The sequence below is a fragment of the Prionailurus bengalensis genome, chromosome E1 (genome assembly GCF_016509475.1).
Source record: "Prionailurus bengalensis isolate Pbe53 chromosome E1, Fcat_Pben_1.1_paternal_pri, whole genome shotgun sequence".
NCBI classification, from domain to species: Eukaryota; Metazoa; Chordata; class Mammalia; order Carnivora; family Felidae; genus Prionailurus; species Prionailurus bengalensis.
In genome coordinates this window covers 49985129-50000252 of record NC_057347.1, presented here as the reverse complement: position 1 = coordinate 50000252, position 15124 = coordinate 49985129, and the positions used below count along the sequence as shown (strand labels likewise).

The 15124-nt window shown below is 41.3% G+C and overlaps 1 protein-coding gene across 2 annotated transcripts in view; it reads left to right on the top strand.

Moving 5' to 3' along the window:
- The first annotated feature begins 271 nt into the window (after positions 1-271).
- Positions 272-15124, top strand: part of ABCA5 (ATP binding cassette subfamily A member 5) — a 74794-nt gene continuing 59941 nt past the window's right edge. The window contains exons 1-3 of one of the 2 annotated variants that reach the window (XM_043585123.1): positions 272-471; positions 12490-12606; positions 14084-14288. In XM_043585123.1, coding sequence (XP_043441058.1) covers positions 12505-12606; positions 14084-14288 — 307 coding nt within the window. In that variant the 5' untranslated portion in view covers positions 272-471; positions 12490-12504. The remainder of the gene's footprint in view (positions 472-12489; positions 12607-14083; positions 14289-15124) is intronic. The other variant, XM_043585124.1, reaches the window with a different exon arrangement.

Here is a 15124-nt window from a genome sequence, read left to right as displayed (position 1 = left end):
AGGAACGTGCAAAACCCAGGCGACCCGGCCTCGGCTGCTGAGTGATCTAGGCTCTGCGGCTGGGGGCGCGCGCCTGTACGCGCGCGAGCTCGCGCCCCACTCGCCCCGCCCACCCCCGGAGCCCCGCCCCCAGGTGCGCCGGCCTCGCGGGCGCGATGGACCCCAGCCTGCGCCGAGGCGCGCCGAGCCGAACGACGGGAACGCGCGCGCCTGCAGATCCCCATCCTCCGGGAGCCCCGCCCCCAGGGGGGGTGGGGTCTTAGGCAGGAGGCGGAGCCTGGCTTCCGGCGCCGCGCGCTCCCTTCGCAGGCGCGTGGCCCGCCCTGCGGCTCTGGAGCGCACGGGAGGGCGCGCGCGCGCGCGCGGGACCGCGCCCTCCCGCACACACTCCCGTTTGCAAGCTCCGTCACCCGCGCTGTCTCCACAGGCGGAGCGCGTCCCGGCCTGGCCGCGCTGCGGCTCGGCCCTGAGGTGAGGGGGGCCTGAGGCCCGCCGTGGGTGTTGGGGGCGGGGGGTTGGTGGATGTCGCCGCCGCCGCGGGAGTGACTGGCCGAGGGGAGGCCGGCGAGGGAGAGGGGCGGCGCGCAGGGGCCGGGGGGCGGGAGGCGGCGGCCGAGCCGGCGCGCCGAGGGGGACCGCGGGAGCTCCCCGCGGGGAGGAAGCGCGGCTTGCGGCGGGCCGCGTGGGGGCCGCTGTGTCCCCGCCGGGGTGTCTCTCGCCCGGGCGGCGAGGGAGGGAAAATGCAGTGCGGGTTCGTTCCCCTTCCCCGCGCCCGGACGCTCGGCGCCGCTCCTGACCGCGCGTGTCCCCCGGAGTTTGGGCGAGAGGAGAAGGCGCCGGGCTCAGGACGCGATCCCCGAGACTCGAGGAAGGGCTCCGGCGCCCAAATCGCCCCGCGTCCCAGAAGGCTGGTTAGGCGGGAGGCTTCGGTGCCTCGGCTTGAGTCGCTGGTGGCTGGAAGGGGGCGGGGGGGGGGTGTCTGCCGTGCTCCCGAGGCTTCCCGAGCACACGTTTTTAGACAGATGAGTCTGAAAGAATGTGGACGGTCCTGTGCTTTCTGTCGGGGACGTGCTGTCGGAACAGAGCGGGAGGAAAAGATACGCGGGACTCCCCGCTGGGAGCCGGGCTCCTTGTCATCTCGTTTCATCCTGGCGGCACCCCTAGGAGGTGGGGCACAGGCGGAAAATGGGGCGCAGAGACGTTAAGTGCCTTATTAAGGTCTCGACTAGCAAAAAGGTGGACGTGAGATTTCAACCGCGGATGCCTGACTCTAAATCCTGGGGCTTTATCCACCAGATTTTGTGCCCGCCCAAGAGAGCGATGTGATGGGTTATCTTCAGGGAAGACTCCATACAAGAAAACACTATTAGGGAGGACACTTGAGGCTCTTGGGGTATTTGGGTTAAAATCAGACTACCTAACAAGGCAAACTGTTAAGGCATCAGTATGTGCTGTTCCCGTGTTGTTTCCCTTTAGACGGGGTTGGATGTAAGGAAGTCTTACGGTCGGGGTAAAAGCACATTTATTAACATTTTACGTGATCATTGGAGTGTCTTTCGTATTCCAGATACTACGTGGGAAGAGTACCAAGATGAATACGATTTATAAACTCTGCCCTTGAGTCAATTGAGAGGATGATCATATAAAATAATTTTGTAATATTCTACGAATTCGTAATCTTTACCAGCATGTGAATTAACTGGGTTAGAATAGTTGTAAGCTCAAGCTTTTAGGAACCTGTTACGCGTAAGAGGAGGGATGGGGTAATGCGTTCTGTGGGGACCATTCCGTTGTTTTCAGCAAAAAAATAGTGTCATCAGATTTAGGCTAAATCACGTGGACGGTATTTTGTTTTATTATTACCCTCCCTTCGGTCAGTTTTAAAACATGCGAAGAGAGTATTTATGGCTTGTCCCCTGTTAAGTTAAATTTTACAGTGCTTTTATTAGTTGAGAAACCAGTGATGTAATTTGGCAGGAGTTTCTTTCACTTCATCTGCCAAATATGCTCTTAACCTCTCTTTCCAAAAAAATAAACCCTAAATACCAGATTCTGTTTGAGCTCTTACGGTTCAGATTTTTAAAGAAAACAAGAGTCCACCAGTTTAGGCCGAAATGGCCCATTGTTGAAATATTTAACGTTATCTTAGGCATAGCTGTAGGTAGAAGGAATAGGAGAGATAGTGGGGCGTTTTGGAAATTTGTTCCGATTGCCGTTCAGTTTTTTCAGTGAAGTAGGAGCCAAGGTTTTAATCTGAGGGTGTGGCTGTTGGTAGAAGTGAGTGGAGGTTTGGGGATTGGGAGAACGAAGGAGCTAGTGAAATACATGATTGCCAGGCAATTAAACAATTATTCTTAGGTATGAAAAACAAAGTAGAGGAAATGTAGGGTCCTATGTACGGGTGCACAAGATAAAGGTGTGTAATTTTGCTTACAAGGTAGTTCACGACCCATCTCCATCACCAAGAGCAGACACCTGCGTCTTTGCCCCGGTTCACTTTGCCCATGCCCCCATGTCACAGGAATCCCTGTTTCTTACACAAGTCATACCCTTTTGGGATTCTAGCTTTTCCATTCTTTTTCTTTGCCTGAAATGTCCATTCCACTCTTTCCCCGATTGGACTTAGGACATTATAGTAAATTTTACCTATCTGCAAAGTCATTGACAGTGTCTATTTTTTTTTTCCATTTTATTTGATGCATAAATTTCTTAGTAAATGTTAAGTGAATGTACCACTTTTCTTTTTTTTTTTTTTCCTCCTTTAATCAATAACAGGCGTCAGCACACTTTCTGTAAAGAGCCGGGTAGTGAATATTTTAGGTTTTGTGGACCATATGGTGTCTGTATCAGTGAACTCTGCCGTTGTAGTACAAAAGGGGTCATTGACAATACAGAAACGAATGACTTTGGCTGTGTTCCATAACACTTTATTTATAGACATGAAATTTGAATTTCATGTAACTTTACATGTCACAGATATTATTCTTCTTCGATTCCCCCCCTCCTTGTGTCCCCCTAACCATTTAATAATGTGAAAAACACCCTTAACTCATGGGCTGTACAAAACAGGCTGTGGGCTGGATTCAGCCCCTACCTCCTGCATTGTAGTTTGCAGACCTTAGATCTGGAAGGACTCTTAGCAACCCCTGATAAAGAAATTTGCAGTGAGAAGATATTGGTTATAATATCACTCTTGGTGGTAGAGAAACAAAGAAAAATAAGGCAGTCTTTTTTGTCAAGGATCTCAGGGTCAAGTTCAAGATTAAGACTTGTAAACAAATCGTGATGATGGCACAGTGTAGTAAATGCAGTTAATTTATTGGTTATGGATATGGAAGAAAGGAGTGATAATGAGCACTGCTTGGGTGAGGTAGGAATAATCTCTAACAGTTATCTGTTGGAGATAGGGAACATTTTCAGCAAAGAGCCTTTCCAAATATCTTTGAAGCTTGATAAAAAGGTGACTGACCACATCTCTTACCAAGATGATTCAGTTTCTTTATTTTATAGGATATAATCTGAATTCATTTCTCTCAGAAATAAAAGTAATATACTCCAAATTATTTCTCTGTAACAATTATTTGTAAGACTCCTGTGCATTTTTTATTGCTTTGAGAAAGGTAACATATGTTTCATAGCAGGTATAGTCAATATTTGTTTAATAAATTAATAAATAAATATTTGACATTGAATATGGGATTATATAACTTTTAGTCTCTATTTTAAGTTAATACTTTAGAAAAGGAAGATGGGCTTTAGTGGGCTTTGAATTTTCCTGCAAGTTACAGATTTAGGATGAATTGTTTTTATCCAGGAAAGTTCAGTACTTGATTAAACATTTTGTGATATTAGGTGTTTAAAACATATCTAATTATTATTTAAAAGCTCTACAACAAACAGTGTACTCCCCAGTTATGCTGCAGAACAATGAAAAGTAATATTAAAATGCTTCAAAAGAAGTTTGTACCCTTATTTCTATGTCTTTGTTATTGTTTTTAGCAGTTAAGAATTGGCTTTTTTGGACAGTTTTAGATACTCTACTGGTAAGGCTTTGAGCTGGAACTATATCAAGTTTGTTTGTTTTTTAATGTTTATTTATTTTTGAGAGAGAGACAGTATGAGCAGGGAAGGGGCAGAGAAAGAGGGAGACACAGAATCCGAAGCAGGCTCCAGGCTCGGAGCTGTCAGCACAGAGCCAGACGTGGGCTCGAACCCAAGACTGTGAGATCATGACCTGAGCTGGAGTCAGATGCTTAACCGACTGAGCCACCCAGGTGCCCCAAGGAACTATATCAGGTTTTATGTTTTCCAAGAAATATGTTTTGTTAAAAATACACCATTAGGAGTTTTATTGTATTTCAGTTATTAGCTTGTGCTTTCAAAGATCATTTTCTGGTATATGCTGCAAAAGAGAAAGTCCTATGTGTTGTCTATTCAAAAAGCTGAAGGGCGCCTGGGTGGCTCAGTGGGTTAAGCGTCTGACTTCGACTCGGGTCATGATCTCACAGTTTGTGAGTTCGAGCCCCGCATTGGGCTCGGTGCTGACTGTTCAGAGCCTGGAGCCTGCTATGGATTCTGTGTCTCCCTCTCTCTGTGTCCCTCCCCCGCTCAAGCTTGTCTCTGTCTCTCTCTCTCTCAAAAATAGGTTAAGTATTAAAAAAAAAAATTAGAAAAAAAAAAGCTGCTTGTGACGTATGGTCCTCTCCACCATTTCCAACTCTGCCATGACTTTCATGAACTGTGTCACTAGTAAGTGTGCTCCTGGGTATTGTCTGTGTGATTCTGTTCCCACTTACAATATCAAATGTGGGGCTGGCTAAGCATCCTTTCTTGCCTTTTCCCTTTATTCTTTTGAATGCCTTTATAAGGCTATAAAGTCTGGGATAATTAAAAAGAATTATAGCGTAGGAAGAGGACATTTGGAGCTCTGTGCTAAATATGGGTTTTCTTATGGTTCAGGAAAAGGCACCTGAGAAGTTAAAGACTTCACAGATGTCCCCTTGCTGGCCACACCTCATTTCTAACTTTGCAGCCTTGTTTTCAGCTATGCACTTCTGTCAGAAGCATCACTTTCATGTTACCTCCGTGGGATGGATCTCCACCTTTCTTTCAGGAAACCTCATTCCCCCACCCTTACGAGTTGGTTTCATCTCAGAGACCAGCCCTTTCTCTTTGGCTTCAGTACAGAAAGCACTGCCTTCCCACATCCTTCCATTCGCAACCCTGCAGAAGAGTGGGGGATGGGAGTGAGAAGAAGGGACTTCTGTGATTACCGTACCAGTGTGAGTTGCAGGCATCCCGTTTTTATTCTTTTTCTTTCTGTCTTTTCCCCAAAGGACAAACATTAATTCTCAGAGCCAGTAAGGTCTCAATATTAGAAGAGGAAGCAAAATATTTTACTAAGCACCCATAATTTGCCAGGAATCTTTTAGAGTAGAGTTAGTACTTCGCATTGTTAGGCAGGGCAGACCTTGACAGATTTATCCCGATGGCCTCTTTCAGTTGGGCCTACTTAACGCCGGATTGGAGGGGTGAGGATCACAGATCTGTCCATCGTTGCGTCTGTTGACAAAAACCTGACTATAGCTTTGAAGTTACTGTTTAGATGAAAGGTTGATGAAGAATTAAACTCAAAGGTATATGAAGAATGAACATTAAGAATATTTCATTTTTTCCAGACCGCCAAACCAGGTGTTTCATGTCAGGAAGGAAACAAGCAACCAATGGCTTTTCTTCTTTAAGATGTTTTAATAACTTTAATAACTTCAAGGTTATTGAAATTTAACATTTTCACATGATTAGCCTAGAGCTCATGAATGTAAGAAACGTTACTTTGCGTAGGTCAGGGTCATGAGCACGCTGTGAAGGCGCACACATGAGTTGTGTCTTTCCACAATGTCAGCTTTACTCAGTCATAGAGCAGGAGTGACATAAGTGTAAAGCAGTTTCAGGATTCCAAACTCAGTGACATTTCACCATGTGACTAACTTGGCGTATACAGCACACAAAGCAAAACCTAAGACAAGTCACACAACAAACAAGATAACACAGAGGGTAGGAAGTTAACGAACCGAACATGAGGTCAGTCAGTGGGCACGTTGTTGAGATAAGGCCTGGCTGGGCCTGGTCTGGGTCAGCTCCCGGCACTTACTGCTTACTATGTCTGAGCAGTGAGGGGTCTCGGTCCTCTTCGCAGATCAGTCGGGCGGAGCCTTCAGCAGCAGCTACTTCTGATCTGTCGGACCTGGAGGAGTCGTGTCTGAAGAGTGACACTTGCTGCAAAAACCCTCCCTTAAAGGGATTTAATCGGTCTTGGGCCCTGCAGACCTCCTCTGCTTCTCCTTGTTATCAGTTCTGGGTGTCGTCAGCTGTCACTGGTCTCGGCGATATCTGGTAGCTGCAGTCAGTACCTTACCTGCTTGCGTCACCGTTTGACACAGGCCCCTGCTTGACATGAGTGACTCCATCTTGCTGTCTATAGTCAGTTATACTGATCCATCTTTATAATTACTTAACAGATTTCGTAATCGTTTTAGTCCCTTTGTCCTTCACCATCCATTCTAGGAGATTTCCTTGACTCAAGTCTTCTATCAGTCTGATTTCCAGGTTCTGTAAGTAGGTTTTTCTTAATTGCCTTGTTCATGTTTCATGAATATGATATTCTTTGTTATCTTTTGAGGATATTAGTTGTACCGATTGTATATACCATAGTCCTCAACACGTATCATTGCTTGCCATGTGGCAGACACCATTTTCATGTATTAATTTTTATTTACATGTATTAATTCTCCTCATCATTTCAATAAGCCAAAGAAGGGGATACTATTATTTCATTTACAGGTGAGAAAACTTAGACACAAAAAAGTTAAGTAACTCGCCCAAAGTCTCAAGGCTAGTAAGTGGTGGAGGCAGGATTCACGTTTAGTTGGTTTGGCTCCAGAGGTCCCACTCTTAACCATTCTACTACATCAGGCGTTATTCTGGTGATTGTGATTGTTGACTTTGGAGTGTCTTCTTGGTATCGTTATTATGTGAGTGTTTATACTGAGTCCAGTTTCTTGCAGCATGTTTGAAGATAATGCTTAGATTTACTATAGCCTATCGTGTTTTGGTTGTTTTGATATTTGTGCTGGGGGAGGGGAGAATAGTGCCAGGATGCGGAAAGTCAGTAGTTACCTGAGGGCTCGCACTGCCTCCAAATTTAAATGCATACACTTATGGGGCTCCTGGGTGGCTCAGTTGGTTGAGCATCCGACTCTTGGTTTCGGCTCAGGTCATGATCTCACGGTTTGTAGGTTCAAGTCCCACCTGGGGCTCTGTGCTGACAGCAAAGAGCCTGCTTGGGATTCAGTGTCTCTCTCTCTCTCTCTGCCCTTCCTCTGCTTGCTATTGCATTTAAAAGAAGTAAACTTAAAAAAAAATAAGTACATACATACACTTACTCTTTGAGATGAAAGTAGACGAAGAGGGGCGCCTGGGTGGCGCAGTCGGTTAAGCGTCCGACTTCAGCCAGGTCACGGTCTCACGGCCCGTGAGTTCGAGCCCCGCGTCAGGCTCTGGGTTGATGGCTCGGAGCCTGGAGCCTGTTTCCCATTCTGTGTCTCCCTCTCTCTGCCCCTCCCCTGTTCATGCTCTGTCTCTCTCTGTCCCAAAAATAAATAAAACGTTAAAAAAAAAAATTTATAAAAAAAAAAAAAAAGAAAGTAGACGAAGAGGTGAGGTTGGGATTTTACCTGATAGGTTAACCTCTTCTTAAAAAGAGGTTATTGAAAATCTCTTAATTCAAAATAGAAATCTTTTTAAAATATCAAAGTCAAATGCAGATGCAGTATCTTCTTTTTATAATTATTAAATAAACTGCTAGCTTAGTTTATGTTTGTGTTGATTTTGAATCTTTTTGGTAGAGAGGGATGACAGATGATGACGGGTCAACAGAGCCTCAGATTGATGAGATTATGTGGCCAATAAGTAGAAAGTATTCCCTGAGAGACCTGGGCACAGTGTCATGCAGGACCATTTGACTAAGGAAAAGGGTGAGGAAAGAAAAACCAACCCAAAGAATAGAGCTCAGGAGCAGAAGGAAAACAACATAAAAGCACCTTTTGCTTATGAAGGGATTTTCATAATCCCTTGCTTTGATTGCTTTGGAGGAAAGGACATAAAACCAAGGATTGACTAGATACCAATGACTTCTTTGAAGTCACTGTATATTATCTTCTATATTATATTATCTTCTATATTATCTTCTGTATATTATCTTCTATAGAAACATTTCCCTATTAATACTATTTTAAAGCAACTTGAAGACCTTTACATCATTCAGTGGTTCTCAACTTTTTATCTGTCCCTACACATTCCCATTAGTAAGTATCTGTGGAATTCTTCACTTAGTAGGAAGGGGAGGTGGGGAAATTTTTAACATTCCCCTTTGTTCAAGCCATGCTTCACTTTGAAAATCAATATTGTCCTTATGAGTACTCTAACCATGGGGTTAAGAACACACACTGTTACATTGGTTAAGTGTTTTTGTTTGTGAGAAATAGAATCTGATTCTGGCTACTTATGTGAAAATAAAATACAGTGGGTGGATAATAGGGCATTTCACATTCTAAGAAAGAAAAACCAAGTCTTAGGCACAGTAGGTTTCATACTTTAGGGGAAAGCTTAGTACCGACAGTACATGAACATTCTTTCTCCCTTTTTTTTTTTAAAGTATGCTGTATGTCCAATGTGGGGCTAGAACTCAACGACCCCCAGATTAAGAGTCCTGTGCTCTTCCCACTGAACCAACCAGACGCCCCTGAATTTTCTTTCTTAAATGTTTCCATTAATGTAACTGTTTCCATGACTCCAGTTTTTGGATCTCTTAGTTAACAATTTCATACTGCCAGGAGAAAATTTCATTGATACAGCTCAGGGGTAGCTGTAGAGTGGTAGTCGTGGTGATGGTGATGTTTGTCTGTCTCTTGGCATGGTGGGTGGGTGAGTGGGAGGTAGAGGTAAGTTTTACTTTAAAAAGCTCTGATTAGTGGTGGGATGGGTGCAGAAGTTCATGGACTTCAGACAAGCCTATTAAAGACTAAACCCTGAGTTCAGAGAGCACTTCTCAAGGAAGCAAAGCATTTGTGAGTCCATCAACTGTTTTATGAGAGGCCTGTTTTCTAAAAATGAAGACTTAAGCATGCAGCATTCAATTTGAATGAATAATTCATTGGTGCTCACTAAATCAATATGTTTTGGCAGAATGTTCTTGTTGTACTGGTTAATGTTTCTGTTTGTGTTGTAGTAAATCATCTTTGAATGAGTGTAGTTTTTCTTTCTTTTTTGTTCGTTTCTTCTTTTTGGCCTAGAGATGATTATCAGTATCTAGAGAATCTGATGTAACATTAATGAGACTGTTGAAAGAATTTATTTTTATGTATCCTCTATTGACTTCTTTAGTTTTGTTGTTTTTAATTTACTTATTTGATGCTTTTTTACACTACATCTAATTGTGTAATTTTTTAAATATATAAGTAACATTAATGGAAAAATTGAGAGAATAGAAAAAACACAAACAGTAAAAGTGGTCTATAATCCTGTTGAATTAAAAAAAATCTTCTTTGTGCATGTAAAGAGGACATTTATTTAATCCAAACTTAATTTATATTTACTTTTTTGGGTAAGACAAGCTGCCTCTAAAAAGTTGCCTGTTTTTTTAATGTAGGTGGAAATGGTTAGCCAGCTTGGAATAGATTGTTCTTGTTTTGGAGGGGAGTCACCCCAGTGGCCCCCATCAAATAGGTTTATATACAACAAGTCAATAATTAATGTTGTAGAAGATGGCCTAACGGGACATTTTTGTTGTGTCTTCCAAGCTGCCCTCTCAACACCCTTTGGTGTGCAGAGACTGGGTTACTGGGATAAGCAAATTGGAATAAGGACCACAGAGATTGCAGTTGAGTCCCTGGCCACTTCTCTTGAGTTCAGCTTTAATATAACCAACCTCTTTGAAAAACTAAGATACCTCCAACAGAGATCTACTGGCAGAAAGAGCTCCAAGGACCTCCAGAGGGTAAAGTTATGCTGGAAGGGGGATACTGGGCTTGTGACAATGAGTTAGGTCATACTGTTAAAAAATAAATAGATAAATTATTAAGATGAAATTTGTTTCCATCACTTCAAAGTAAGATCCATTACTCAGTAAGCAGTTTCTGTCTTTTCTCTTCTTTCCCCAGCCTCTGGCAGCCACTAATCTGCACTTCATTTCTATGGCTTTGTATATTCTGGAAATTTCATATAAATGGAATCACATAATATTTGATCTTTATGTCTGGCTTCTTTCACTTAACATAATGTTTTGGAGGTTCATCCATGTTGTAGCATGTATCAGTGTAGCATGTTTCATTCCTTTTTATGGCTGAATAATATTTAATTGTGTGTATATACCACAACTTGTTTATCCATTTATCTGTTGATGGACATTTGAACTGTTTCAGTCTTTTGTTGGCAAGAATGAATAGTGTTGCTGTGACCCTGCATGAAATGCACTTGATTGAATACCTGTTTTCAGTTTTTTTGGCATATACGTAGAAGTGTTCTTTTGGGTATATATTTAGAAGTGGAATAGTGAGGTCATATGGCAATTCTCTGTTCACCTTTTTGGGGAGCTGACAAACTGTTTTCCTCAGCAGCTGAACCAGCACTCCCACCAGCAGTGTATGACTATTACAGTTTTGCTATAGAGTTTCTTATGAGAAATCTACTGTCGTTCAAATCATTATTCCTCTGTAGGTAATGCATGGTTATTCTTTGACTGCTTTCAAGATTTTTCACTGTCTTCAATTTTTAGTGGTTTGATTATATGTATGGGTATGGATTTCCTTTGATTTATACTGTTTGGGGTTTACTGGGCTTCTTGGAACCTGCAGGTTTTTATCTCTTGCCAAATTTGGGAAGTTTTCAGCCAATAATTTTTTTAAATATTTTTTCATCATTAACACTCTTCTCTTCTTTCTGGAATGCTGATAATATGAATGTTAGACCTGTGTTATTGTTCATGGTTCTTTCAGGTACTGTTAATTTTTTTTTAATGTTTTTCTCTGTGATTCAGATTGTATAGCTTCTATTGATCTGTGAAGTTCACTGACTTTTTCTGTTATCTCCATTATACTATTGAGGCCATTCTCTGGGTTTTATTTATGTTACTATGTTTTTCTCTTCTGAAATTTATATTTGGTGCTACTTTATGTCTTGTTTCTTTGCTGAGATTTTTTTTTATTGTTTTTTAAGAGTGCTCACTATTGTTTGCTGGAGCACTTTTAAAATACTTTAAAGTTTTTGTCCGATAATTCCAAAACTTGTTATCTTGGCATTGGTATCCGTGATTTTTCTTTTCTTAATAGAGTTGATATTTTCCACATGCTTTTTTTTTTTTTTGGTCGAGTTGTTTTGGATTGTATGAGCCTGGGTTTTGTTTTAAGTGCATGGAGAGTGTTGATACTTTTGACATGCTGTCAACCTGGTTAGGTTCAGGTCTTATGTTTCATCTGCATTCTTTGAGCTGTGGTTTTAATTTCAGTTTAGTTTTCAGAAGCCCTTGTAGTGTGGTTTGGATCTGTCCTGTGTATGCCTCCCAGTAGTCAGACTGAATCTGGGCAGTAGTCTATCTTTTATTCCTCAAGTCTTTGGTACACATAATGGGATTAGATCCCTGTGTGCTCAGCGTGGGGGTCCGTTTAGGTGTTAATAAGCCATTTTTATTCTGTTGCTTTCCTGTGCTCCTCTTTTTATATGCTCTCCCTACTGCTTTCAGATTCCCCATGGTTTCTCTTTGCCATCCTACAACCAGAAAGCTAGGGTTTATTTGTCCCATTGGGCCACACACTTCTGCAACTGCATCTACCACATCCAGGGCCCAGCGACAGGAGATAGAACACCTGGGGATTTGGCCCTACCCTTTTGAAACTATAGCTCCAATTAATGGAGAGGAAGGTTCCCTTGCCTCAGAGTTTGGGCTGCATCAAGCTTTCATTACTGTAGTCTGACACTACTATCATGCAGTTGCTTGGGGAGAGAGGCATAGGAGAATGTAGGGGGAAAAAAAAGATTGGATATCTCCGCACTCTACCTGAGCAAAAGGCTTCCCTACTTCTCAAGCCAGAGAGCTTTTGGCTCTTGCTTTCTCTGCACCAGTGCCTGCTTCTGATGCATTCAGTTTGGGGGATACTAAAAGACGAGAAACAGGTGGTGAGCTCACTGTTGGTTGTGGGGATTTTGAATTCTGGTTCCATCTTGGTTCACATTTACTTGGTTCCTGTTTACTTTTCAGAGTCTTCAAGTTGCTGTTCCATTCATTTTGTCCAGATAGGAGTGACAGCTTGGAATATGCTTACCTCCAGCTAACCTGAGACTGAAACAAATGTTTGTTTTTGCTGTTAAATGGCATGGGCTTGACTGTGGGGTTCCAGTTTTTTTTGTTTTTGTTTTTTTAATCTACTCTTTTAATAGACTGGTCCAGAAAACATGGCTACTGCAATTAGGGAGGTGGGAGTTTGGAGACAGACCAGAACACTCCTACTGAAGAATTACCTAATTAAATGCAGGACTAAAAAAAGTAGTGTTCAGGTAAGTTAAATGATTCTTTCTTATGCCTTATCGCAGTTTTTGCATTGATATGTTCCATCTTTAAGAGGTGATTTCTTTTTCTGGATACATTTCTAGTATAATTTTATATCATTAGGTCCCTTTAATGTGCTTGTGAAGTAAAAACTTGTGTTAACACAGAAAAGTACCTAAATTACCTATTGTTTTCTGAATGTTAAACATTTTAATAATGGTTCTTAAATATAGTTAACTTTTTTTTTTTTAATGTCTTAAATGTTTATTTATTTATTTTGAGAGAGAGCGTGCGCTAGCAGGGGAGGGGCAGAGAGAGAGGGAGAGAGAATCCCAAGGAGGCTCTGTGTAGGGCTCGAACTCATGAACTATGAGATCATGACCTGAGCTGAAATCAAGAGTTGGACGCTTAACTGACTGAGCCACCAAGGTGCCCCAATTTAGTTAATTTCTAATATCAGTGCTTAAGTTTGAACTTTTAGGCATGCATTTCCCAAGTTTCATGGAATGAAAAAAAATTCCACAGATAATTTTGTGGCCCATTATTTTGCAGTTTATTCCCCATGACTTCCCATCTTTTGGACTCTGGATTGAATTACTTAGGACTACTGAAATTAGGACACATATTTGTTCCCAACAGATACATATTACTTTAAAAGTTTAAAGAAAGTAATAACTCTGCCTAACCAGTTAATAATTCTAAAGGATAAAAGTACATTGCCTTTCTTCTGAAGCCACCATAACAATTAAACAGCAAGATGAAATAGTAAATAGTTCATCTCTATTAAAGCTCATTATTGAATTTAACAGAGTAATTAATAGTAGAAATTTAGGTGTAATTAAGGCACGAGTTTTAAATCAGATTTGAAGAAAGACATTTTTATGGTGAGTCCTATTGGGGCTGTTTGGTAAGTTAATTTAAATAATGTTATATATACGGGGCGCCTGGGTGGCGCAGTCGGTTAAGCGTCCGACTTCAGCCAGGTCACGATCTCGCGGTCCGTGAGTTCGAGCCCCGCGTCAGGCTCTGGGCTGATGGCTCAGAGCCTGGAGCCTGTTTCCGATTCTGTGTCTCCCTCTCTCTCTGACCCTCCCCCGTTCATGCTTTGTCTCTCTCTGTCCCAAAAATAAATAAACATTGAAAAAAAAAATAATGTTATATATAAGTAAACATATTATATTTTATGCTTAGTAATGTAAGATCTTTAAATATAGCGTTTGTGTCATTTTATTATGTGACTTGAATTTTAAATTATTTCAGTAAAAGTGAATGTAAAGGAAAAATTATCTCCTATTTCCTGTTGAGTTAGGGGAGATGCTCAACACAATAGTTTTTTCAGGATAGAATTGCTTTTTGTACGTAAGAAAGGAGACCCTAAGTCCTTGTGTTTTTTCCTTAGCATTATATTATTTGCATAGTAATCTTGATGATGTTTGCTACCATTGGTACATTTTATAATCATTTTGTTTGTCTCCTTTATTGTAGGAAATTCTTTTTCCACTCTTTTTTTTATTTTGGTTAATATTAATTAGCATGATGCATCCAAATAAGAAATACGAAGAAGTTCCTGATATAGAACTTACCCCTATGGACAAATCTATTCTCTCTAACCTAATTCTTGGATATACTCCAGTGACTAATATTACAAGAAACATCATGCAGAAAGTGTCTACTGATCACCTTCCTGATGGTATTGTGAGCTCGTATTTATGGATGGATTCTATCTATAACAGAAAGCCTCCTCAGTATTTTTTTGCTTGCTTTCTTGAATAAATGACATTCTTAACACTTAGGGATATGTCCCCTCACCAAAATATAGTTTAATAAAAGTTATTAAAATAATGTAATTCTGCTGAAGCATATTATATGTGTCTTAATATTTTAGATTTAATTCCCAGACCATTTATAAAATAAACATATTTGTACAGGATAAAGGATTGGAAGTAATATTTCATTTTGATTCTGACTCCTAGAGTAGTTAAGAAGCTAGAGAGATAGAGGTTACAAAGCAGTAATCATTTCACACTGTCATGTCTATTTATGGAGGTATATGGTGTCAACAGAAGTACTTTGGAGACTATGACTGTGGCTCACTACCTCAGTCTGTTTCTCTGTGCTGCTCACAGACTGGAACACAGTGTAAGTGAGGCAGTACTAATGAGCCTCAAGTGGCCATGAGAGAATCCAAGTCGAGAACTAGAGAAAGTGACAGAAATGTTTATAATACGATGATTGATTTAATGAAATGCTGAACTGTTGAAAATAGCAGATTAACATGTTGTCTTATATCAGATAGTTGTAATCAATTTCTGGTATGTATCATCATAGTTTTGGATAATGCATCACTGAATAGATGATGCTAATGCAATCAGGAGCCAGATAATATTTTCCCTACTGATATCTTTCTGACTTATTACTATTCAATAGTTTTGTCAAGTGCATATCTTATGGTATGTTTGTTGGTTTATCTAAGTACAAGTAGCCCAGATCGCCGTAAGCATTTAGCCTGCCAGCTCAAACAACTGG